Genomic DNA, 27,348 nt, shown 5'->3' with positions numbered 1-27,348 from the left:
TTTGCTTTCACTGGTGTAAATAAGAAACAGTTTATGCATCCTCTTCAGTTCTGTTCCCAAGTGACAACACGAGTGTCGATAACAGATTGACAATATTCCCCACGAAACTATGATATGATTCGTCAAACAGTTTTCTAGCTGCATTACTTAAATATATAGACGAAAGAGGAGTACGTAGGCCACTGCAATCTATTCGCGAGATCTTGGTAGAAAGGTTTGTTTCCATTGTTCTAGGTATTAAAAAAAAAAAAAAAAAAGATCGCGATCTCGTTCTTACCGGAGTTCTGGAGTGGAGTAGACACTTGTATGGAGTTCGGCAAATACACTTGTGTTAATTAGGAATGGTACTTACGAAAATGCTGAAAAGTCGAATAATTACAGTGTTCAGAGGCGCTTACAGTGTACATAAATGTTGTCCTGTTGTAAAGCCAATGATGATTGTCACACCGTCTGGACTTGTTGTCGATTTTATAGGCCCATTCGTTAGTGCAAATAACGATGCCAACAATACCAACGCTTTATTTAGAGATGCTGCTAATAATTTACACGACTTCATAGAGCCTGGTGACTGTGTTTTGTTCGATCGAGGATTTCGGAATTCCATATCTGTATTGCAGGAGGTAGGAATACTTACCAACATGTCTGGGCTCAAAACAACATGAAGCAGCAGATGCAAGCTTTTCATGTGTAGACACCAAAGGCAGATGGCCAGTAGAGGGCAAAAATGAGAACATCAAAATGAAGTTCAAAATATTCCGAAATACCATAGAGACTTCTTAGCAGCGTTGACACATATCCGTGCATATCTTCTGCTTGCGCCATGAAAACCAGTTCGCCTCGCCCTTCACTAAATACTCTGGTGATTCTTGAGACATTGCTAAGTTAACATCCCGATTTGGATGTCATATGATGTTTCTTCCCTCACTGAATTTCCTAGTCTAACTGCAGACGATTTGTATGAAATAATATTAGGCATCTAGCAATTTGAGAATGCTTTTTCATAAGCGGCTGAACACATGAAAAGTGATGCCAGATTCGATTTATTTTAAATGCAGTTACTCCCAACAATTTGACGTTTAAAATACAGTCCTGACATGTGCAATCCTTACGTTACGTTCTTCTTGTAGAATTTGATAACAACCAAGTTGGGTCGAAAGCCATTACTAGTTGGTATTGTAAGTGCCCAAGTAAAGCAAGGGTTCTTGGTTGTTGTTCTCATATCGTATTTGTTTTAAGGTACTTGGCAATGGGCAAGTACACCTCATTTACTTTTCCTACTGTCCATTTAAATAATCTTTTCGTTGACACCAAAGACTTGTGAGTTTGGCAGCACAGAGTTGGTATGCAATGTTCCACATCTTTGCAGTCAGCGACATTTTGTTCCATCCATTTGTCCTAAGGATAATAATGTTTTCCTTTTTTATGTTTAGTTCTAGTTCCATTAATCGAATGTGTACGACAAGACGTCAAAGAAAATACTAATTTTAGGTGGTGTAAACTATACGCATTTTTGGAGTCAGTGTAATTTTTTGTTTCGACCATGTGTCATACGGATTATGAAATGTTCTTTTTTCAGTTTTGTTTGCTGTCAATTGGCCATACTTTATGTGTAGGAATAGAATCCGAAGAAAATATTATTTTAATTGATGTCAACTGCTACACATCTCCATGGATACAATGCACCACTTCACACTCCTTGCCCGGCGCAGTAGTCGAAAACCCAAAAACTCCATAGTGGTTTTTAACTATTACTTGCCTATGTTTATGCTTTACACACTTTCCAAAAATTCAGCTCTCTAGGCTGAACCCAAAACATCAAAAAAAATATATTTGTCACATGTAGTTTCCCATATACTCCATTATAAAATATTTTGATAGTTTGCTTCCGTCTGCCATGATAATGACTTTATTTCGGAAACTATACTCTTTTCATGATGTGTCAGCTCTATACCTTCCTGATGGAACCAGAGTTTGGCAAAAAAAAAATTGGCACTTCAATTTTGAGCTTCTTGTATTAACGGATTCTTTAAGGAAAATTTCGATGAACGATGTAAAACTCCGACCTTCCCAAGTAAATCTATACTCTGCATTATTTATATTATGCAATACACAAAAACATAAATAAATAAGGAGGAAACATTACCATTTCTAGCCTTCTATTACTCTCTATGAACTTTCTTTTAATCAGCTGTGTAGATATATTTTTCAATGGATTCCACAGACCGAATTTTCTTCTAGTATACTTCATTAATTGTTAATTTCCATCAACCAAATACCATAACATTTGTATCTGTCTCACCCAAAGTAGGACAAATAAATTTATTTGGCTTCACAATGCACTTTCAAATATCTGGTTTAATTAGAAAGAAGTGATATGTGTCAAATATAGAGTGGAATGTGAAAAATCAAATGGGAGATGGGGATGAGAGGAAAGAATAATTCAGGACGTAAAGAGTAGGAAGGTCTAAGAAACATATTCATAAAATATTTCGTGTAGAGTATTTTACTCGAAGGTGGAGAAGGTGAGCTCTAAGGAGGAGTGACGAAAAAGTACTGAAGCCTTCCGAAATGTGGATGTGAAGAAGAATTGTGAGAATCAACAATGTTAAAGGAAAAGTTATGAGGTGTTAGAAATAGTGGAGAATAAAGTGACGATTTTGGAAGCAATTACAGGGAGCTTGATATTCTAGTTGGGCCGTTGGCTAACAAGGGAGTTTGTAGTGAGCGGACTGCTACTAGTTAGGGAAGGCGAAAAGTAAAAGAGATAGGGGGAAAGAGTTTGAAGTTGATGGATGATGGACGGTTATGAAACAGAAAATTGCAACGGCAAGACGAAGAAGTTAGCTGAAAGTTGTGATACATGAAAGCCTCAAAGTTTCCCCAATTGAGTTGAAAAATTACAGAATAACTATGATGATTACGATTATAAATATTTGTAAGCGAATTGTCTATATATCCTCAATCTGAGAGCTTCACTTCTATATTTGTTAATATATTCTAATTAACATATATTTTTAAAAATGAATTGGTGAATAAGATCAATAATAACCTGCGTTTTCTAGCATTATAGGATAATATCCTAATATTTCATGCTGACTTTTTTGTTATAAATATGAACTTAAAGACAAGTTTTATATACATGAAAAATAACCCCCACTATAAACAAATATTATAACAATAAAGTAAACATACTGCATTGATCTGCAAATGTATTGACATAACGTAAAACGGAAGTAATATGTAATGTTCATACACCAAATATTGATCTTATTGACAGATGTCTAGTAATATTTGTTAAAAGCCCATGCCTGGTGCAATGATGTTTCTTTATTCTAATTTGAAATTGTCGAGAAAATGCTTATAACCTGTTAATGACCCCTTTCCTTTTCATTCGCACAAACTCTCGATTTGGTAGTCTCGAAAACGAGGAAGAATCTCAAAATGCTAGGACTCATGTAAGTTGATTTATGATTTGCAGAATACAGGAACAGAGTTAGAACTTAGCAACATCTGCAGAATGAAACTTGATTACGAGATCCGAACTTTCTGAAATATTTCTTATACAACACTGTTGGATACGAAAAGAGGACATCCTAGTTTATTGCAAAACACTCCCCAGATCCCGAACAAGAGACTCGGACAAAATCGTTTGAATTATGGCATCTTGAACTTTTGAATTGGCCATTGACACTTGTGTAGCGAACCACAAAAGTATCTTCTCCTCTAAGTGCTCTAGTTCCATTACTGGGGTCCAGGTAATTTGCAGTTGGGAGAACGCCTTGACAGACGCAATCCAACTTACACATAACTTACCTCGGCACTGACAGCAGTTGGTAGCAGTGAGTCAGGTCTTTATGCAAATAAAATTGTGAGTAGATGACGTACGAAACAGTCCATCCTGAGATGACTCGCTCAGGTTCAGAGCATGATGTCCAATGGATACCATTCATTAATCTCAATATTTCTGTGTATGTAATGTATTTTATTATATACTGTATATTCAAAGAAATAAAAACACTGATCACACATGAATTAGAAAAAGTTTGAAAGTAGACGAGAATATCAAACCTAGAACAACTGCCGGAAATAAGTTTGTAAATTACTGTCTCCATTGACAGACTTATTCCAACATCTTTTTCTTTCTAGGGAAGAGAACATCTAGCTTGTCACACTGAATATACAGTGAAATTGAAATTGAAACACTTGAAAAAGTTTCAGTTTGGCCATGATTTCAACCCGGCTCTACCGAATTGCAGTTCAATGCGCTAACCACAAACCTACCGCTCCACTTCATCTTCCACCCAAACTAATACCTAGTTAAAATTTTTTAATGGAAGGATATACACAAGATACTAATGCTTATGTGAACGTGTTAATGACTTACTTGGGATTTCATTCTTTAACTCAAAAGCAAGTTATATAGATATTCCTCAATGAGGAAAATATCACAAAACGTTCTTGAAGTTGATGCTACGCCATCGGTTTCAGGGATAGTCCCGATTTACATTACGTTTCTTTTTTACCATCACTTCTAATTTCCAAAGAAAAAATGACGACAGAAATTATTTTCACATTCTTTGAATTGTATTAACACGTGTAGAAATAGAGAGTTCTATGTTTATGTTAAATAACTACTAGTTTTATTTTCTATATTCATATGATGAATTTGTGGCAAATTGAGCCGGTGGCACTAGCCGAATGATCTCGTTCGTTCGGCTTCTGATCACGAGGCGCAATCCACTAGGGGTTCGAATTCCTCTGAAGAGCAGGGTCGGAATTTTAACTGTCCTCAGTATTTCTGTGTTCGTGTCCCTGTAGTGTTTGGAATATGTCGAAAGGACATGAGGTGCCAGTGGCGAACAATACTCCGGTTGGGGCGTTTTTTTAACCCTAGACTACGCAAGGTATCCCCCCCTAATCTACGCAAGGTGAGCCCTTGAGGCTCATGGTAATGTTTATAATTAGTATACTATATATTTTCGCTTTTTAAAGAATAATGTTATCTTTTTCTTTGTAATCTTTTTATAGGTATTTATTTTCATTTATTTCAATACATTTTATAATTATATCATACTCCCTACATTATAACACAATTTTTATTGCATTACTCTATTTGAGAAAACTTTAGATATGTCACAGAATATTGGAATAATATTAGTCTTGATTATTATATCAGGGTAACACATTTCATATTTGGAGTGATTCACACTTGATAGTAACACTACGGACGTTTTGATTTGAGAGACATAGGGAACAAGTATGAATTGTATTGTAAAACTAAAGATTGATTTTTTTCTCACGGTTTCTATTTGTTGAAACTCCGTTGGTATAAATGTCTTATCATTGCTATTACAGTGCCTAGAGTGTAACAAATTTCTTGATAGCGGAAGCAACGTAAAAATTATCACAAGTAACATTCCTTTTTGTACACTCATGTCCAAAATTATTGTCGCATGTCTATAAATATGTTGTTGTAGCAATATAATTTGATAACGAATTCGCCCGGTATTTCTTATAATGTTAGTATGTGTATAATCTGCAAAGACATGTATGGGACAAATTTCATGTCAAAAGAGCAGTAAATAAGAACAATAAAACGAAAATAAATCTTTCTTGTCCATTTAGCAACACTGTTTTACCAATTCTAATTTTAGTATTTATGATTATTTTCCCATGAAATTTACCACGAATGTACATTACCCGATCGTACACATAGTATCAGTATTAAAAGTAGTCACTAATGTTGGTCATTTTCGATTATTATTACATAAAGCTTCCCCTCCTCCTTGTTGCGGCACACGGCATCAGAATTAATCTCAACGCCTCCTAGAACTGTGGATTCGACACTAATATTAGTCATTTTCGGTCATTTTTTAAAATTTTTCTCGCCCTCCCCTACGTTATTCTCTCTCCCTCCCCAACTATGAGGGCTGAACGTGGATTGAAACAGCATCAGAAGTGTCACTGTTTCTCTCCCTTCCCCTCCTCTAGGTTAACTCACCAAAGTGAAACGATAAAAAACACCGAAGGCCCGACCCTCATATATGTTGAAAATTTGATTGAGATTGGGTGAGTGGTTCAAAAGTTATTACGTTTTATTACTTTTTATAAATACGCCCCCTCCCCCTCCCCTAGGATATACCGTTAAAGTGAAACAAAAAAATGTTTCCAGATCATGTATCTTGTATCTTGAAAATATGTTTTAGATCGGTAGGTTGAAGAGTTATTAAGTTACAAAAATAGTCACTTTCAGTCTTATATAAATTGATTTTTAAATATCTCCCTCTCCTTCTCCTCCCCCACTTTGCTCCGTCAAATTTATATCATAAAATCGATCCCAGTCCTAAATCTCATCTCTGTTGAAAATTTGATCAAGATCTGTCGAGTGGTTCAGGAGTTATTAAGTTTTATTTATTTTCTTATACCACTCCCCCTCCCCAACCTTCAGTTCTACCATCAAAGTGAATAACCTAAAACCAACCCAGCCTGGAACTTCATCCATGTTACAAATTTGATCGAGATCGGTTGGGCAGTTCAGGAGATTTACAGTGATTTTCAATTTTATATATATATAATCCATCAGAGATATCTAGTTGTGAATTTTACATTTTTTTTCATTTTCCTGAATTTTCAGAGGAGGCTACAAAACAAGAGATCACGTGAAAAGGTTCAATTTTGAAGCATTACTACATCTACATAAGATATCTTAAAGTAGAAGACACAGCATCATGATCATTTTCACTAAAATTGACCTGCTAAATTACGAAATTTTCATGAATGGCATACTTCCTCAAACTTCAATTTGATCATATTATGTTTGCTAGGTAACAATGGATAATGTACAGAGTCGTAGCATAAGGTTTGCTGAATATTTTGATTTAAATTTCGCATCGATCGTATAATTAGGGATTGAGAGACTCTTTTCGATTCAAAAAATGGCGCTTTTTCGAAACCAAATATGACTGCCACTAGAAACTACTAAGTACTACTATTAAACTTATGATTGCTTTGAAGTAATGACATGGTTAGGTACCGGAAAAGGAAATGTTTATTTTTATAATTGTTTCACTTCACTTCGATTTACCCTTTATTTGAATATCATATTAGACAAATGATCTAAATCCACCGGAAAACATGCAATATTATATACTTTTATGCATTCTGTATATTCCTTTTTATTTTCGTTTCATTGACTAAAATCGACCAGCAATGCATCGAAATTAAAGTAGTTTTTGTACAACAATGGATAAGCCACTTACTTTCTGTACTTCCTGCATCGTCAAAGACTCAAGATGTCTTGAGAATTACATCATTTGTGAATGAAATTAAAGTAGTTTTTCCGATGATTCAACTTCCTGTTGATTCCAGCTTTAGCTATGTTGTTACTTAGGACATAAATCTCAATCAACCACTGAAGACTGAAAATAGTTTAACTTTGAGGACTCAGAAAGCAAAAAACTCACATAACCAGTAACTAACCATTACAAAACTCGCATCCTACTGTAGCTCGAGTGTGAAAGCATGATGCCTCATTGTTTTGGTATTTATTTAAACAACTGATTGAAAACACATTATTTGAAATTATCACCATCTACGTTTGAAAATGAATTTTATTAATATTTCTGCCAACTATTGAGACACTGCTATTGAGCTATAGAGGCCGAAAACATAAAATGGTCAACTTGCCGTTAATAGCTTCATATTTTCAATTCATTCAATACTTTTATTTGAATATTAACTGCAGTGCCTCAAAGTTATTTTGAATTTCAGAACATTCCAGGTGGGAAGCTCCTGGAAACTAGTTGGTAATATTTTTATAAAATTAAATATACACGAGTTGTTTTAAATGTTCTTACCCCATAACAGTGCATGAAACCTCATACTCCAACATGTGGCTCATTTCATTTTCTCTTCAGGAAATGAGATGCTTTATGCTTTATCCAGAAACATGCTTTATTGATTTCGAGTTTACAGTAAAATCTATAAAACAAACACATCTGAGCAAAAAATACGAAACTGTTGCCTGATGTGCCAATGCGGTTATTTCATTCGTAAGCATGTGAATGTTTTTATTACCTCTGATATTCTGGGTGGATAATAGTCTGTTACTTAAATTATATTTGTTATGACGTACAAATGAAATGGTTTCTGATACCCCTAAGTGTCTCAATCGATTTCACTACCAATTTTTAAGCTATTTATGAACTATTTTTATCCCAATATTGCAAATTGAGAATTTAACTGTAACAAACAAGTAAGTAAGGAAAAATCGTTTATAACATTTCCTTAAGATTTCTTAACAAAAACTACTTCCTAGGTTTAAGAAGACCCTCCCGGTTAACCCGACTCCTAGGGTTAAAAACTGACCGTATGTAATAGAAAGATTGCAGTGGTTGAGTTACAGTGTGAAACCTTCAGTAAATCATATATAAATGTATCATTTTGATCTCAACTTGAACCGTTTACCTCTTTCGGGAAGATAACTTCCGGGGAGATTACACATCCATATGTACACTACACCTAAGAAGATTTCAACTATTATGTCAGTACGAGGTCACTTTCCTCCTACAGTCTCAGTCTACCTACTTTTTTTTATCATCATTCACTTGTCCTAATCGTCCATTTCCCTTAGCCTAAAGGAGATAATCGTGGGACGTTAAACTGAAACACTTTGCTTCATTTTTTCGCTGACAGAGGATATTACTTTCACTAATTGAGTTCATTTTTATTAGCACTACACACATATTAGAAAATGTACACGTTAACTTGTTCAAGGCCTTAGAGTGATCCAAATGCAAGAACCAAATTATGTTTCTTTACATTTATTCATTAACTCAAAGACAAATTACCCAGAAGTTTGAACATCAATCATAGTGAATTTCTATGCGGCGACTATTACCTGATTCAAGACATTAAGTTAGAAACGGTATGGAATTGATAATAACACACTCACGAAAGCTCAGAAGCAATTGCTCAACATATTTTACTTACATATTCTTCATCAACCAGATGCAGCAAAATCGTTCCTGTTAGTTCTTGCTAAATGGAAATGAACAGTATTTGATAACGACAAGTAGGTATATTATTGCGTTTTTACTACCTGTGCTATACTCAGTACTACGTGACAATATGACTGGAATAAATCCTTTTAGCACAAGGTGTGTGGGTTCGATATCCGAAGACTTTATGATGCTTGCATATCACCTTAAGTTGTTCGACCACATCTCATACATCATCAGTGCTGATAAAGGGATGTTTAACTCAAATTTAATCAAACGATCTATATTATAACACATGCACGCTCACAGAGAGTGTGAAAACAAACATGATAATAATGATTATTGCTTTTATTTCAAAATGTCTAAGATTATTGGCATTAAATAATACATTTATATCTTTGCTTCGTTAATAACTCCGTTGATGAAATCTATGTATGATGAAACTTCAGTATAAACACCTGGGAAATCCCATATTCCACAAGAAATACTCCAGGACACAATTCCATATAAGATACCGTTGCGTGCTAGAGGACTACCACCGTCGTACTGAAAACGAACAAAAACAATATTAAAGATTTATCTAGAGAAAACATAACTATAGTTATAAATTATAAACTTAGGTGTTTGTTTTGCAACGTCACTGCTGTTGTGTTGTCGGTTGAAGAGTTTGTCGGACGGAGGGCATGAGCGGTTTTCTGTATTACTATACAAGGTTACAAGAGCATAAGAGCAGTAAAAGTCAATAGACACAGTTTATATCATGATTTGTTATGTTGTAATTTTATTGAAGTAGTTATTGTGATTTCGAATGGAAAATTAAAACGCTAAAGAAGTCACCACAAAATGTTATGACTTCCGATACTCAAATACTACACACAAGGTGTTAAGACTTTGTAGGGAAAAAAGAAAAACGTGGATTCATATTGTCATGAAATTAAAAAAGAACGGAAAGATCTGCATATGCGGTAGTCAGAAAAGTGAGAACTGTTATTAGAAATTGTATAGTTTATTGAATCATACTATCAAAGTATGTCTATAATCCCCTACTGTAGACCAATGATGTAGACATAGGGATGTCCAGCTCGAGGTTTTCCTCTTCCCTTAGTATAGTGATATCGAAACTGATTCTGTTGACATGCAAAATGTTTTCTTTTGACTCCCGATATTACAAAGTTTCTTATATTAGTAATCTATCACAAGAAATAAGTATTTTACACTTGTGTTAAGGAAACATTTTTCAGAAAGTCTATATTTAACCCTACATATACTGATTATATATATACATATAAATTGGTTATATACTTTGTTATTTCTTTTTGTACTCTTTCTCGCCAGTGAATTCATCAAAATTTACCATCTGCGCTTTAGAACAGAGAATATTAAAAAGAAATTGGATGCTCAAGTAATTATTATTATTATTATTATTAATAATAATAATACTTTATTGCGTTAAAATTGAGCCGAATTCTTGGTGCAATCAACTTCAGAATGTGCAGCTTCTGAGTTGTCTTCCCGATGGTAACTCTAACTTCTTCCGGTTTTGGCTCATCGTCATGAGGCAATTGGGGAACTAAATGAATTAATAAAGAGCGAACTCTAGCCCAGATAGTTATAAACAATGACACTTGATAGCCAATGCGCTTACCATCATCACGCGATTAAAGATGTTATACTTAGTTAACCACAACCCTTCATGAGTTGCATTATCAAGGAGTTTAGTACTACTTCCTATATTTTTACTAATCTCGTCAATATTTCCAACTTGTATAAATCTCTCTTGTGACTAACCGGTTAGCGTACGTGCTTTTTCTTGGGAGACCAGGCGTGGACTCATGTGGTTCAGATCCCACATTAAGCTGTAGGCCCATGTCTCATATAGCCTTGCTGCTGAAAGGGGCGCTAAACTAAAATCAAATCAAACCAGTATAATTACAGGAAACTAAAAGATAGAGACATCATAAAAGTGAAATTATATCACTGTCGCTTCATCTCTGGATTTAAATTTCAAAATAAAATACTTAAATTGTTATCGCAAAAGCCCGTAAAGAATTTGTAGACCATGTGTCAAATATTTCAACTGGTTACAAGGGTCAGTGCAATGGTTTCTATTTAAAAGAATGCTTGGGTACGAAGAATGCTTCTCCGAAATGATAATTATGAGCACCATGATTTCTTCTGGCAACTTCAATGCTATAGACCTATTAGGTTAATGTCATTATAACACTATAGAGTGCTCTTTAAAGTACATTTTCAAATAGGAAAATTAAGTTTCAAGCACTCTACATTATTTAATATTGATACAAAGTTAAATAGTTTTACTCATTTAGACCAAAACAATTTACAGAAGATGCATGGCAGTGTTAATGAAATTCGATTTGATTCAGCGTATTCTTTTCGTTTTTTTTTTTTTGAAAACCTATATATGAAGAAAACTCATTTAAAAACGGTACTCGGCAATCCTGTCATATGGCTAATATCAATTGCAAACAAAGAAATTAGTTCCGTATTTTGCTGCCTGCAAAAGTAAATTGGATGAATTTTACTAATATGTTAATGTTCGTTTTATCATATATTGCATGTAACTTTAATTTCGAACAATACATACTTGTGTGATAGCCATGTGCGATGGACAGTTTAAGATATCAGTTTACTATAGGAGTCATTATGATCTTTGCATCTAACGAAATTCATCTACATAATTAGATGTAATACTAATGTAACATGTTTGTTAAAAAGAAAACTTCTAAATTGAATAAATTGCTTAAATTGCTGAATCTGAATAAATAACTTAAACGTGTTTTAAAGGCAACACTATCAAAAATTTTAGAGACCAATAGAACCATTTTCCTTATTTGCTTGAAATTTATCTACGAAATCACAGAGATGAATATTGCCACTCCAGATGCTTTATTTTTAATTCTAGGTTTATCTCCGATCAAGATGGGAAGTAAAAAAGTGTTGAAAAATCGAATTTCAAAAATGAGTGAAGTTAGTGTCGCAATCATTGTTTTGAGGATCGAGGTAACAGCTGACTCGTTGAAATTATGTTTGGAATATAGTATCACTTGTAGTACCGAACTCAAGCTGAGGTTTCATCATATCACTTTAGTTTCAGGGTAAGATTTTTCAAAATTGATGCCAAAAGTAGAATATCTTATCGATTCTTGTCCATCACTTTTTCGTTAAAATGCATATCTAAAGGAGGATGGCTAATACATGTTTTCTTCCATAAACCTATTCTCCCCATGTGACGAAGGAGCATTTCAGCTTAATATAAGGAAATAATCAAGGTAACAGATTTCGAAATTATATAAATCAGTAACAAAAAGAAGTATATTTCTTTTAAAGGGGTACTCAAATTTCGTAATGGCTTAAGAAAATTTATTTGAAAACAAAGCTTAAAAGTAGAATAATAATTACACAATTTATAGCAAACTAACCAAATAAATAGCATTCATTCTTATCATTATTATCATAGGGGTTCTATCATATTGGCAGGTAGTTTTTATAACTTAGAGAAAATAATACGAAAAGCAAAGCTTTAGAATATAAAGGATGTATACGTTTAAAATACCTATATTCTACTACAACGCTTTCACTCAATGTGTTTAAATACTAGATTTCTTGAACTTACTTTACAAAAGCCCTTTCCATCGCCTCCAGCACATATCTGATTTTCGTAAATACCACCAGAGTCAGAGTAAGAAACGTTACAGTTTTCTTTACTTACAATAGGAACTTCTGTCCATAACAAGGTGTGTGAAATATTATTTGCACCTTCCTAGAATTTAAATTGAAGCATATTGATTGAATCAACTTACAAAGGAACAGTACGGACAATTACTACATTATTTTTTCTAATCTAATTAATTACATATTATATCTAATATTGTTACTTTTATTTCAGACTCCTTGAAAGGAAAAATCGTGTTGTAAACATTGAAACGCAGGGATGTTACAAAATTATTTGGCTTCATAAAAGTCTAAATATTTAATTGTATATAATTACATAATAATATAAATAGAATCATCGATTGTATGAAAATAATATATTTTAATAAAGTAATAATAATAAATTAATTACAAATTTAGCACTGTTCTGCCGTTTCCACTCGAGTTATTAGAACAATGACACATGGGACTAAAACTGAACTCCTGAAAATTATATATGAAATTCTAAACTCTTCCTGTATGCAAAGCTGTATATAAAATAGAGTTTTGAGAAATGCAAATCCAAGAATGGGAAAAGGAGGCTTCAGAATGTTCTGCGAGCGATTATATTAGTTTTTACTTTACTCCAGAAAACTGAAATACCCATCAACAGGTATTTTGAAACCAGAAAACTGTTTCTATTTCTTGGAAATATTTTCCATTAACCTGAATCCTCTTGTGTGCAGAACTTACATTCTGTTAGTACTATATACGTATATCCTTGAAGAAAATGAAATTATTAAAGACTGTTATATATCTACCCAGGTACATTATATTTCTACACATTTGAGTTATTAGAAATATTTCATGAAAACAATTTAAACATACTTTGCATTCTGTACCTAAGTATTCGTGAAGTATTACCTAAGTATTTATCAGTGATTTGCGTGTGTTTCTCAAAAGCCAATTCTGCTTCTAATCAAAAGCAACTTACATCACATGCGCATGTAATTCAAAGATACAAATATGTAACGCAACCTTAAGAACACGATATTGGCTTATTAATTTGTATGTATTCCATTTATCAGTAAGACTATACAGGACAAGAAGTACAATTTACAGTAAGACTTCAAGCACTGTGTTCTTTTCAATGCCAAATACAAAATATTCAAACCAAATAATAGGAGGTGTTTGACAGCCTACGACAAGACTCTTTCAAAGTTGGTGTTCTAATTGAACTGTTACTGGAGTGCAAGAAGTAATCACTTTGAAAATTAAATTGGCAAGATTTAAAGTTATTTTTAAATAATTTTTTTTTGATCAACCTATTATACGTCCTCGTGTAACAGTTAAAAAATATTCTGTTATGTAATTAGCTGTAGATTCCTTGACAAGGGTCTACTACCTTGCAGACATGTTTCTTTGACTACCACAACAAAGTTTCTATTCTATTATCATTTCTGACTTCGTTATCCTTCCTGTTTTTTCCATATATAATACATAACCTTTGTCCTAACTTTGATCAAGCTACTCTGACTTGATAACAAGTTGCTTAGAAATGTCTAGATAGTACCAATCACCACAATTTAATATTGCATTATATCGACAACTATATTTCAATTGGAAATAAATCTCATTCCATTATTTTTACTTTCCTTCAATTTATTTATATTTTTAATTTTACGTTTTTACAAGTCATGTTCAATAAAGGTTAGAAAAAAGAAATATGAAAGCAAAAAGTAATATGATACGGATTTGAGTATTCTCTAAAGATTAAAAGCTTACTTCGTGTACATTATTGTATGAATCAATAGATTGGTCGGTACACAAATAAGTCTATCGGTCAGCTCAATAGTTTAACTTTTATTAATATTTATTTTTTTTTTATAAAAGATAAGCAGTAACGTACCTGTCTGAAACCCCATCCAGTTACATTGAGTGCAGTACCTGACGGAAGCTCTTCACCAGCATCTGGTAGTTTTGCGGCAGAAACATTTTCATTGAATATTAATGGTAGCTCCAACTAACACAAAAAGATATATTTTACTGAAATTGAGGTTTATTTAAAGAAAATTAAAACACTATATTTTGCTGTTATTGCTGTTCAATCAGTGTAAGTACTTTATTCTTTCCGTTCATCTCTTATTTAAACTGTTGATTTTTTATAATTACTTATATTAGTTCAGTTACGAAAAGTAGAAAAGATGGAATTTTTTCTTAGAATAGAGAGAATTTATTGTCCTACTCTCAACTTTAAATAAGAAATATGGTTTTATATCCGCAATGGTAAAAAGGTATTTCCGCTGCAAATAAAAGAAAATTTGAAATTTGGGCTGATTTTTCAATTATATACTTCTTTCAACACAAGAACAAAGATGATAGGGTTACATAAAATAGTAATAAGCAAATCATACGTGAAATTTAATAAAACTATATTCTTTTGAATATTGTTATGAAAAATTATATATACATATAGGTAAATTTCCAATTTGGATGTGTTTATTCTCTTTTGCTCTGATCCTATTCACTTGAATTCCATGCAATACGTATTTTGAGAAACCGCAAGAATACAGGGAGTTCAATTAAGATAGGAAAGTCCTAAGACTTCTTTTCGTAGAACGGACAGACAGACACGAACGTATGCCTTGTCGAATGCTTAAGGTTGAGATACTGTTATCTCAATTAACAAAAGTGCAATGCACTGTATAATGGCCGAACCATTCTTTTCTTTTTATGTTGGAATATTTCCACCCTTAGTTTCGGTTAGTTGTGACAGCTGACAGGAAACTCTTCGTACTAGAAGAAATACCTTTATGTCTATGTTATTTTATTACATTTACTCTCATAAATGTTTAAGTTGATGAGGAGCTTACATTTTATTTCCAAACTCACCTCCAAATACCAGAATCAATTAAGACCTATAAGTTGAATACACCACGTTTCATGATTATGCTTAGAAAATTCATAATCAAACGTCATTTTAAACATGATCCAAATATATCCTTCCCATCTGACTTACTTAGTTTCCTAGGTAATCAAGTAATTTCAAATTCTCAAAGAAAGCAGATATATTTTTCTATAATGAAGAATAGATAATCTGTATAAAATGTATCACAGAGCACATAATCATGTTAGACTAACTTCATTATATTATTCTCGAAGGAATATACTATAGGTATGTAGATAGTGAACAAGCATACAGCTGATTATCTTCTCCATTTACTAATCCAAACGAAAATAAAAAAAACTTCACAAGTTGATTTGGAAAAATGTTTCAATTAATTCTAGATTTAAATGAAGACGTATTTCAAGTTAATCCTATTACATTAAAGCACTTACTCTCAATACGGCAATATCGTTGATTGGAATATTACCAGGCAAAATCTGAAACTCCGGATGAACAGTAACTTCCACAACATCTCTCGGTTGGCCTCCACCATATAGATAAATAGTTCCTGCTAAAATACGGATCCCAATTGGATCACTGCAAAAGAAACAGTTATTGGTATGGGTCCTTTACAGGTAGTATTGTATAAAGGCGTATGTTATGGTTAGTAAGACTTACAGCACATACACAATCTGTTACTTAACTCAGACTTTTGTTACGTATGCACGCGTAAAGAAATAACGATCTCGTCGCCTAGTAAAGTTAAAATTTCAATGTATTATTAACAACGAAGTGCATAGTTAATATTGCCGAACGATTAGTTCTTTCCCTTTTTCTTTTTTTCTTTTTTTGCTGGAAACTATAAATGAAAATTTATCTTTAGCTAAATTATTTTGTTTAGTTTGATGTTATACATATTGTGATATATATCTTATCTCTGAACAACATAAATTAAAACTTAGTAATTAATGATAAATTTAGGATAATTTCATTTACTGTACTATGCACTGTAGTTTCGCCAGTGTGATAATGAAGATCTAACAAGTGGCTGTTTTACCTCAGTGGTTAGAATGGTTTTCGAACAGCATCAATTTTAGATTTTCGATTTATAGATTTCTTTCTGTTCTTTATGTCGAAAACTTTACAAAATCTTTTATTCATGAATGTCATTTTGCTTTTCTCAGTACGACAACGTTATATCGGTTGGTATAAGCTTATACCTCATTTTTTGACTATTGTTTCTTTTTTTCCTAAACTCTAATAGTATTGTAGAATTTGATGGTATCTTTGGTATAAGCATGTAAACAAAGGTCAAATTTCACCCACTAATTTCTGAGGATATGTAAAGCAAAACATTGTGTCAAGGAATACCAATTAGAACTCAGGACTCGTGTATGCTTTAAACATTAAATTGGAAAACATTCCAAGACCACTTGGGTATTTCTTCCAGGGAAAACAGAAACATTTTAGCGTTAAAAGTTGTGGTGAAATTTGGAGAAATAGAGAGCTGTTTTGAACAGGAGGATATAATTCTTCGATTTAAATCATACGTCGTTAGTTTGAGTTTTGGGGATTTGGTTCAGAAAATATTCTCTTGAATATTCTGCGAATAACACGATTTTGTAGGCATATACAGATAAGGGCAGGCAGCATTCTTTGAGAAAGAGAGACATGCTAGTTAAAGAAAAAGAAATTTCCTACAGGTCTACTTCTGCAGGAAGATTCTACGGCCATAACTGCTTCGGCTACGCTGACTTCTCCAAGTCTTGATGATTTCGTTGAGTAGCTATTATGTGTGGCTGCATAATGACCTCTAAGTAACTTCACGAAGACTTCCAAAGACCTACGAAAGACTACCCAGTGACTTCTGAAAAACATCCCAAAGACTACAAGGTCCGGAAGTACATGGAGTATATAAGGTTTCATCTAGGCTCAATTTACTACCGGTTTTGTTGCAAAATGACCAAATTGTGAGGGTGAATTAGGCTGGGAAGGTGAAGTTAGAGTTATCTCTCAGCTTATTCATAATTATGTCATTATATTACATAGAGATACATAAAAGACAAAAAGACGAATCAGCACGAAGCACATAAGTTGTGTGCAGTTTTCAAACAAAGACATTTTATTGTTCATTTAAATGTTCTATTACACAGAAAATTAAAACAGGGAGAAAAGGTAATGATAGCTGATTGAGTTTCTGTCGTTATCAAATCCGATTGATAACTAAGCAATAGACGAAACTATTTTACAATCAATAAATAACGCTTACAGTAAATAATAAAACAAAAGTACAGTCTTTTTGTGCAACAGGTTACTGTCTTTCTGAAGCCGCTTCAAACCTCTCCAACGATACGTCTTGACTAAAATTTTCCATAGACCAACATTTCGTTCACAAATGATGCCACATTACAAAATCATCAAAATAGTTCATGATGTTGGCAATGGGACACCTGCGAACGTAAGTTTCACAAGTTTGTTAAAAGCAATAGGCATGTTAATGTGACTCATAGATAACACAATGTAAATATAAATTCCAGTCTGGAACTGAGAATCATGTGCACTCCTACTGATTTCTTTTAGTGATAACTGAAACTATTCATGTCTAAGTCGAACAAAGAATATAGAAGCTTCCCAGATCAGCGTGAAAAAGCATCCCCGTAGGTGTTGTCAGAAAATTAAAGGGCTCGATTGAAAATTAAGCTCCCGGAGATCCGACAGAAATTTACAATATTTTGAGCGTTTCCTCACGAATATGATTGGGTGATTCCAGGGAGATACTCGCTCAGAAATAATTTCTTGCGGGACAAAACAAATATAAATTCTTCTTGACCACATTCCTGAGGTAATAAAGGACTAAATACAACATTTTGTTGATTGGTGTTTCGTTGGACAGCCTAATCCCATCTTCCAAACCTCTAGCAAAACTCACATTTATGTCATTCTGAAAGAAAACACACGGGGACATCCAGATGTGCTCCTATAACTTCTCGTGCTCTGCCCAAACCTCGGGTGCGATAGAATACCTTTCGAAATTCGTTAAACTTCTCTGGTGGTTAGAATATTCGTCGAATGTGTTGCAGATCACTTCTTTAGGTGTTTCTGAGACACTTCTCGAAGTCTTGAAGTCTCCTCCTTTCCTTAAAGCTGTTCCAAACCGCATCTTTACTGGGCGGGTGTTCGGGTTCGTAATGTATAGAAGCTTGTTTCCTGCAATGTAAAGTCAAATTCTTAAACGCAATAAAGTATGTGAACAAGGCGCTAATAGAATGTTTTCTAACACCCGAAAAATAGCCTTAGAAGAAGTAGCAATCTTCTTCGTTAAGACTTCAGAATTTTCTGAAAGCATTTGTGAAAAGACAGTCAAGAAAAACGCTGAACAGTAAAGCAATTAATATCATAATCAATAAGGGCTCTATGTTTCTTTCGAAAATCTTCTCCAAGAATGAAAATAATAAAAATTATAAGGGCCATAATAAAAATTTCAGATGATACGGAAAACATGTGAAAAGCGCTTTCCGACAGTAGTGAATCTAAAAATTGTTATCTCAGAAACCTGGAACTATGTCATAATACTGTTTTCAGACGGAAACCGATTCGATACCTTATCACATTACCAATTACCAAATTAGCCCCAAGACAACTGATCATAGTACCAGAATCTAACATTTTTGACTAGCCATTTACTAACATAAGCCATATTTGTGACAATTCATTTTATAAAAAAAAGAGGAGGGCCTTAACAATACGTGAGAAGTCAGTACTGTCTCTTGTAACTACTCTGATCCCATATATTCAGTTTATAGGGGATCTACAGTAATGTGCAATGTTGTTTCGTCCTTTACATCAAAAATAAGTGAAAGGGTAAATTCTATGGGTCCCTACTTTTGGAGAAAACTGTAGTAGTTGGCCTGCGAGATTGATCGTTTGTAGATGATCCGTCACCCGCGTGATTGTTATCGTGATGAATTAAGAAAAACTGAAAATATGAATAATGTGGAACGGGAGGTTTTTCAATTCAGTTCCCCAGTTATATTTAAACTACTGGTTTCATGTAAAGAAATTGTTCATTTATACAGTAAAATTTCAACTCATTCTTGTCGTTACAGTACTGAAAACCATTGAATATAACATTAGACACACAGAAGTGCTTAGCATATGGTGTCATGGTATATTGTTGGCAGACGACATTTTGTTTCAACCACTAAAATACAGGGAGATTCTCTCTAAAACTCATGATTTCATTTGGGTCTAGAATTTCTAACTGATGCAGTCCGATTTTTATGCGGTTTGTGGCAAATGATCAAGGACGGATGAGAGATTTATGGGACTATGTTTATTAGTTTAAATGAATCCGGATAATATCGATTACGGCTCAAGAAAAAAAGCAAATTTTCACCAGTGTACCTTACAATTGGAATGAAGTGCAGTATGGTGTGTAGATTTGAGTTTTCTTCGATAGATGGCAACCTTGCCAAGGTCACTAAGAATCAGGAAACTGGGCCGGCTGTATTGGGAATTGTGCTGTACAATTCTGTGCTACTGTGTGAGTATGATCAGCGCACAGTGAGAATAGTGTACTCTTTAGAACAACATAAATTTATCGTTAAAACTTTGGAGAACGGAATCTGTTGTTGCTATGCAAATGGTATTCAGAAACAAATTTGCCTCAAATTCTTCCCCAGGCAGGAACATGATGTGGTCACTAATGAATACATTGGAAGAAACAGGGTCGCTTCGGAGTGAGACAGGGAAGCATCGAATCCTGCAGGCTGGTGTTATGAAAGATGTCAGTTATCAACTCCTTAAGTCACCCAAGAAATCTCTACGTCGTTTGTGGCAAGAAACCGGCTATAGCTATTCAACATGTGATGTATGGCCGTTACCTCTAACACTTAATTTGTTTTCTCACTAACACTTAATTGGTTTTCTGCAGTTTCGCTTCAAAAATCCAAAACCTCATTTTAATTGTAAGGTACACTAGCGAAAATTTGCTGTTTTTCTTGAGGCGTGATCGATAGCCTATTACCCTGAATAGTTTTAAACAAGTAAACATAGTCCCATACATCTCCCATCCTTCCTTGATCATTTGCCGCAAACAGCATGAAAATCGGACATCAGTTAGAAATTCTAGACCCAAATGAAATCCGTGAGTTTTAAAAGAATCACATTATAAAACTCAAACGTTTTTAAACGCACAAACAAAGCTACACAGTAGACTTTTTCAAGAAATTTACACATTTTTCTAGAATGCTATCTTGTTCTATTGTTTTTTAAATTTTCTTTAATTTTGCTCACTAGTAACTATATACTTGTTACATAATGAATTAAACCATAAATTGGGGGCACGTGTAGTAAAACTTAAGCTCCCACCAGAAATTCTGCAAACTATTTTCAAAATTCGTCAATTGATAACGCCTATGATGTCTGCGACTAAAGCTATGTGGAGTTAGAAATACTCGTAGTAAAGACCAATGAGACCTTTCTCGCGAAATTTATTACAACAAGACATGTAATGCATGATGGACACCCAAACAAGTTCATTCTCTTAAGTGTCTAATATTTACTATGAGACATGACGGTGGAACTATGATCAGTGCATCGTAACCCTATAGTACCTACGACCTTTATTGTTACTACCGGTACTGCTTCTGATTACTTGAACATTTTAGATGACGAACTGCATCTTATACTGCAAATATTTCTGGTCAATGCGGCAATTTAACCGATGTTAAAGCACCTATTCACACTGCTGAATCTATTGACACTTTGTTTTACTAACATCTCAATGAAATCTCATGATCCTACAAACGTTAAGAATACTTAACATTTTCGGTGAGTTCTGTAATGAATCATATATCCCCGGGTATTAAACTGAGTGCTGAATCAGGAACAATCGTACCATATCTCCCAGGAAATCATCCGTTATTTATATGAATCAATTCCACGATGTACTAGAGTTAATGTGCACGTTAATACTAGTCCCATTCAAATGCACATACAAATTAAAGTGAACAAATATGCGTTAATAAAAGGAATGTTGTAATAGACTGGTGTAATCACTGTGCATTTATATCAATGTGAAAAGTAAATCAATGCCGTAAACTTTTTTGCTTAACAACGACAAATCCTTATTAATAGTATTGGAGTTCATAAAACGTTATTAAATCGTTATTGTAATCGTGAGAATGCTACAAATGTGACCTTAACTTTGTAAATTGATGATATCATGAGTAGTGGCAGTTCTGTTCATGAGTAGTACAGCAACAAATTCTGTTCCCTTGATTAGGTTTCGAAATATAATTATAATGTCTACAGAAAAATCACTAGAGTGTTCGAAGTTCCTCAGTTGCTTCTTCGCTAACAACTTGATTTGCTCTCTTTCGCGATCTTCAGAGATATCTCCATTAATAGAGAACAAAGCATCGTTCCATGTCACTGTAACTAGTTTCAATATAATAATAAGAATATTAGCTGTCTTTTAAACTAACTAGACCGTTAAGATGTGCACTTTCAGCATCAAGCCAGCTTATGTTAACATCAACCCAGAGGTTTACTGAGAGCAGTGCCGGATTTACGTATAGGCTAAACAAGCTATAGTTTACGGCCCCACTCGCTTGGGGGCCCAAAAAATTTAAAGAAAAAATTGATTTCCAAATAACAAGAAAAATCAAATAAGGCAAAACGCATATACAAGAACGGTGTTTTGTTTTATGTACTAGACTTTCATGAAGCAAGAAATAGGGCTCTATTTGTCAGCCCCACTTGTAATGAGGTCCCTGTTATCTAGCCCCGCTTATAATAGAGCTCCCGTTTCCCAGCCCTGATTGTAATGGGCCCTTGTTTCCATTTAGATATCCGTTAGATCCACAAATTAGCATATATCATATATTCAAACCTAAAAACCCGACGACATTTTGTAGCTGAAAAACAAAGCTTGACATATAAAGGGCCCCTTTCAATAACTTAGGGCCCCACCAAACCTAAATCCGGCACTGACTGACTGAGACCGAAAATATCACCAGCACGGCAGTATGTAAAACTGTTTCACTCGTAGTATAATTTCTTGTATTTCGGCTTCGGAAACTTTTCGATAGGTCTCTCTACATATATATATATATATATATATATATATATATATATATATATAACTCGGCGATAAAAGTTTGTTTTATCTTTGAAATGGGTGAGGATAAAGTACCTGGTCATGCTAATTTAGAGGACCTATGTTGATTTATAGTGGCGAAAGCTACACAATAGCAAGATTATTATCCATAATCATATGGAAGAACAAGTCATTTCTTGATAGTAGTTGCATTTATTGATAGTAGTTGCATTTAAAACTACTACATCTGTTCAGTTCAGAACTTAGCACTTGTTGATAGTAGCAGAATCTTCCTGAATTTAAGAATTGTTCTATATTTTGTTCAATTCTGTCTTTAAAGTGCACAGTGCATGACATGTGGAGATATTAGGAATATAACATTAATTTCTTCATTTTGTTGAGTATCAATTTGAGATCCAAATTTCAGTTCGTGAAGGTATATGATTGCTATTGCAGCACAGCATGTTTTCTGAGATTATTTCTTGGAGTGATGTAGTGCTCATTTAAGGTTTGTTCAAATGCTTCGTTGTTTTATCATACTATTCTTAATGTGTTGCATTTATTTTGTTAAGTCCAGGATCGGATCCAGACATGCCTTGATGTTCCCATGCAGCTCCTTTATCCGAAGAATTATCCTCTTCTTACCTTCCTTTTGTTTAAATGGGAATTGACTAATATCGGCATCCACCAATTAGTTCGAAATTATATAGTATCGTAACCTTACATTGCATGTAAGCAGGAGCACTTTCCGATGGTGGAACGTACTTCCCATGTCAGGATGAAGTCCAGGTTTAGGTGTTATTCATTTGATACTACAGCTATACTTGAGGCATTCGCACGTAGTGATGGGCAGTGGGAATATTCCTGGTGAGAAGGAATTTTAAAATGGGAATATTCCCGGGTTTTTTCCCTTACCTATAAATTCCGGGAAGGAATTAATTTCCAACTGTTTACTTTATCTTCCAAATTATAAGAAGCATATGACTAATTACTTTATTTTAATATATTATCGTTTACTTCTTGGTTTTAAAGAATTTGGAGGTTAAAAATTTACAATTCTTTGACTGTACTTTATATAACTAATAATATGACTTTTTAAGTTCCATTTGAATTTGCACTAAAAAGTAAGCTAATTGTTTATATTGGGGGGCCCGAACTAGCAAAAAGTAGGATGATTTTCGGAAGAAACGAGTTGATAGTGATGTTCAAGTAGTAATGAAAGTATCAAACACAATTTTTTAGGGCAGTAGGTGATTTGTACAAACCGTAAAGATAAGTGGAAGTGATTTATGTGAGAAAAGAAAGTGAATTGTTGGTAACGAAGATATAAAACAACGTGCCATGCGGGGCTCTAACCCGCCTTCACTCGCTAACGCTCGCTCTGCCTTGCTGTCTGAATTTAATGTTGGTAACGTAATTTCACGTATGAAACCATAAAACAAACGCATCGGAGTAGAGTATCGCAGAAAAGTAGGTGCAAAAGCTGGCCCCCAATGTTAAACAGTAGCCAAAATTAGCAAAGTACTATTACAAATGATGAAAAGGATCAATTTTTTAAAGTAATTTATAATTAAGTAAACTTATGTAGAAATAGAGATGAAGTACTATTAATAAGCCCTGAACCACCGTTAGTAATAGACGTCGGTCTGTCTCCTCTCTCTGACTCGAATTTCTGAAGAGGTACTCGGACTTCTCTTACATGTGAATTAACGGATGAAATTTCGAGAAATAGGCAGGAGGAAAGGTCGTGTGTGGCAATGTAAAATGCAAAATTATAAAGATAAGAAAGTATCTTGCAAATATTGTGAACATACATATTTATGCGCAAATGCTGAAAAATTGTTTATAACATTTAAAAATTTAATATTTTGATAATATCAGTAGTAGAGTCAAGTTTGGAAAAGCAACTTACATGTAAATTTAAACTGTTTAGTGGTTTAAAAGTATGTCGACTTACTATTCCAATTTTGAAATATATTTACCTTCATAGAACGCTCTTGTAAATAAATATCCATTTATGCGTACACTCTAAATATAATACAATATCAATAAAATAACATAACATCGATCAGAATATACATTTTGAAGACTCCTCTGGGGACAATAGTAATAATATGCTGTGACATAAAAATTAATTCAACTTTGAAATCATAATATAGTAATAGAACGCAATTTTCTTTCTGATTCTACATAAATTTCCGGATAAATTCCCATTTTGGGAATATTCCCGAAAAATATCTTCCCGGGAATTTACCCATCACTATTCGCACGCCCTAGATATACTACCCTCCATTTGGGGCTGCTTCTTAGTTTCCACTATATCTAAAAGCGATTTCGTCATCCACAACCAGTGGACCCTCTACATATCTACTGAGCTAAGCCTCCTTGCAGATGATTTTGGCGAGGATTTATTATTATTATTATTATTATTAAACTAACTAACTAACTCTATGGCCTATGGAACCCGGAGGTTCAATGCCGCGTTCACAAAAGCTCTCCACTGACTTCTATCCTTAGCTAACTGCATCCAGTTTCTACTTTGTATTCCAAGCTCTGCGAGATCCATCTTAATATTGTCCTCCCATCTGCGCCTAGGTCTTCCTAATGGTCGTTTTCCGATTGGTCTTCCTGTCAAGACTTTCAAAGCGTTTCTACTTTCTTCCATTCTAGCTGCATGACCCGCCCACCTAAGCCTCCTAGACTTCACGACCCTAACAATGTTGGGTAAACCATATAAATTATGTAGTTCCTCGTTATGAAGTTTCCGCCATTCCCCATTCCCGTTCCTCTTGGGTCCGAATATTCGTCTGAGGATCTTGTTCTCAAATACTTTCAGTCTATGTTCTTCCCTCAGAGTAAGTGACCATGTTTCGCAGCCATACAGAACAACAGGCATGATTACCGTTTTGTATATTTTAAGCTTCAAATTTCTCGACAGAATTCGCGACGACAAGAGATTTTGAACCGAATAGTAACACGAATTCCCTGCTTTTAGTCGACATTTAATTTCTCCGTGAATATGATTTTCCTCTGTTAATATTGATCCTAAGTATTTGAAACTATCCACTTTATCAAAAGTATTATTTAATATTTTAACGCATCCATAGTTTGCTGTATTCCGGTCCCGACGTACTTCCATGTATTTAGTTTTCTCTGCATTTACTTCTAAATCCATGTCCCTGCAAGCATTTAATAAGATCTCTGCATTTCTTTCTATTGTTCTCCTATCATCACCTATTAAATTTACGTCATCAGCATATGCCATAACCTGGTGAATACCGTTCAATTCTAGGCCCTGGTTGCTATCTTTGATTTTCCTTATAGCGTATTATTATTATTATTATTATTATTATTATTATTATTATTATTATTATTATTATTATTATTATTATTATTGGAAAATAATAGTTTGGTCTCATCCGAATGAAAACTACGAAATTTTACTGTTTACGATAAATAAAACACCTGAAATCGGTGGAGGTACTTACTCAAGACAATGAGCAGCTGTAATTACGTGGTTTTCGTCAATAATTGTTCCACCACAGAAATGAGAGCTAATAAGTTGAATTGATACCTGTGAAAATAAGCATACGTTAGCTACATATAGGAATAATACGATAGACAGAATTACATAATCAAAAACAACTTAAAGATTATGTTTTCTTAATAACAAAATAGCACATATATCTTTATTAGTCACATCATGTTGTATGGGATAGTTCTATTACAATGCGTACCTCGAAAACCAGTTAATTTCCGTTATTGGGCACCGGTTATAACAAGGATGTAGATACTGACATTAAGTGAGTTACGTATATGCTAATACATTCTTTACTTTTAAACTCTTAATGCCGGAATTACGCAAAAAATTGAAAAAAATATTCAGTTATATATTTTACATGAATTAAGATTACCAACTGAAAGATATGCTCAAATATTTAATTACTAGAGGAGAGGGTGCAAATGTGGAACCCAGTTTGTTTTTAATTTGTAGAAATATGGGACCATAATTCGCAAGTGCAAAAACCATATACGTAAAAAATAAAAAATATTTGACACATGTACTAGCATATTTCGATTTTTTAAAAAACTGAAGGTAATGTGGAAACACCCTAAAATTACAGTAAATCAATGTGTAAACACATAAAGTTGTTGGATCATAATATGTTTTTAATCTGTAGATGAACAAAGACGACAAAAGGTTTTTAATGATTACAAAGTTAAAAAGCTGAAAGTTACAAAGTAAACAAATTTCGATTCAAAGTTTTGTTGTAAACAGACAAAGCTGTTATGTAAGTAAGTCCTGTTTGCAAAAATCACAAATATAAATGCCTGTTTCCACACCGGCACACTAAGAATGACTCCATTCCTCACATAATTCACATTGAATCCATAGTTCACCACGCATATCTTTCGAAAATTGTTTCCCATAAAATATGCACACAGTGTCTTTTTCGGTGACCTCTTCTACTCCAACTGGAAGAGAGATTGCAGAGTTTTGTTTGTTTGTTTTTATTTTCTAATTGGAGGAGGAACTTTGGGCATTTTCTAGTTTTGTTACCGCCTGCACCGTTTTTGTACTTCTTCGAGCTGTTTTTGTACGGAGACGATGTGAAAATAGCGCAAGAACTCGGCTTACGATCTCTATTCGAAGTTTTCCTCTTCAAAAGGGGTATTTTCATGATTTCATATGGTGACACACAAACTTT

The 27,348-nt window shown here is 33.9% G+C and overlaps 1 protein-coding gene across 1 annotated transcript; it reads right to left on the bottom strand.

Moving 5' to 3' along the window:
- Positions 1-9,389: 9,389 nt before the first annotated feature.
- Positions 9,390-18,697, bottom strand: LOC145678144 (trypsin-like). Its single transcript, XM_081748251.1, has 5 exons — positions 18,561-18,697; positions 15,990-16,134; positions 14,560-14,673; positions 12,634-12,780; positions 9,390-9,545 (listed from the first exon to the last, which is right to left on the bottom strand). Exons 1-5 carry the CDS (start codon positions 18,695-18,697, stop codon positions 9,390-9,392), a joined length of 699 nt encoding a protein of 232 aa, XP_081604377.1.
- Positions 18,698-27,348: the final 8,651 nt, after the last annotated feature.

The sequence above is a fragment of the Thermobia domestica genome, chromosome 1 (assembly GCF_964235325.1).
Source record: "Thermobia domestica chromosome 1, izTheDome1.hap1.1, whole genome shotgun sequence".
Classification (NCBI taxonomy): domain Eukaryota; kingdom Metazoa; phylum Arthropoda; class Insecta; order Zygentoma; family Lepismatidae; genus Thermobia; species Thermobia domestica.
The sequence above is the reverse complement of the archived record's forward strand: the minus strand, read 5'-3'. Positions and strand labels throughout refer to the sequence as shown.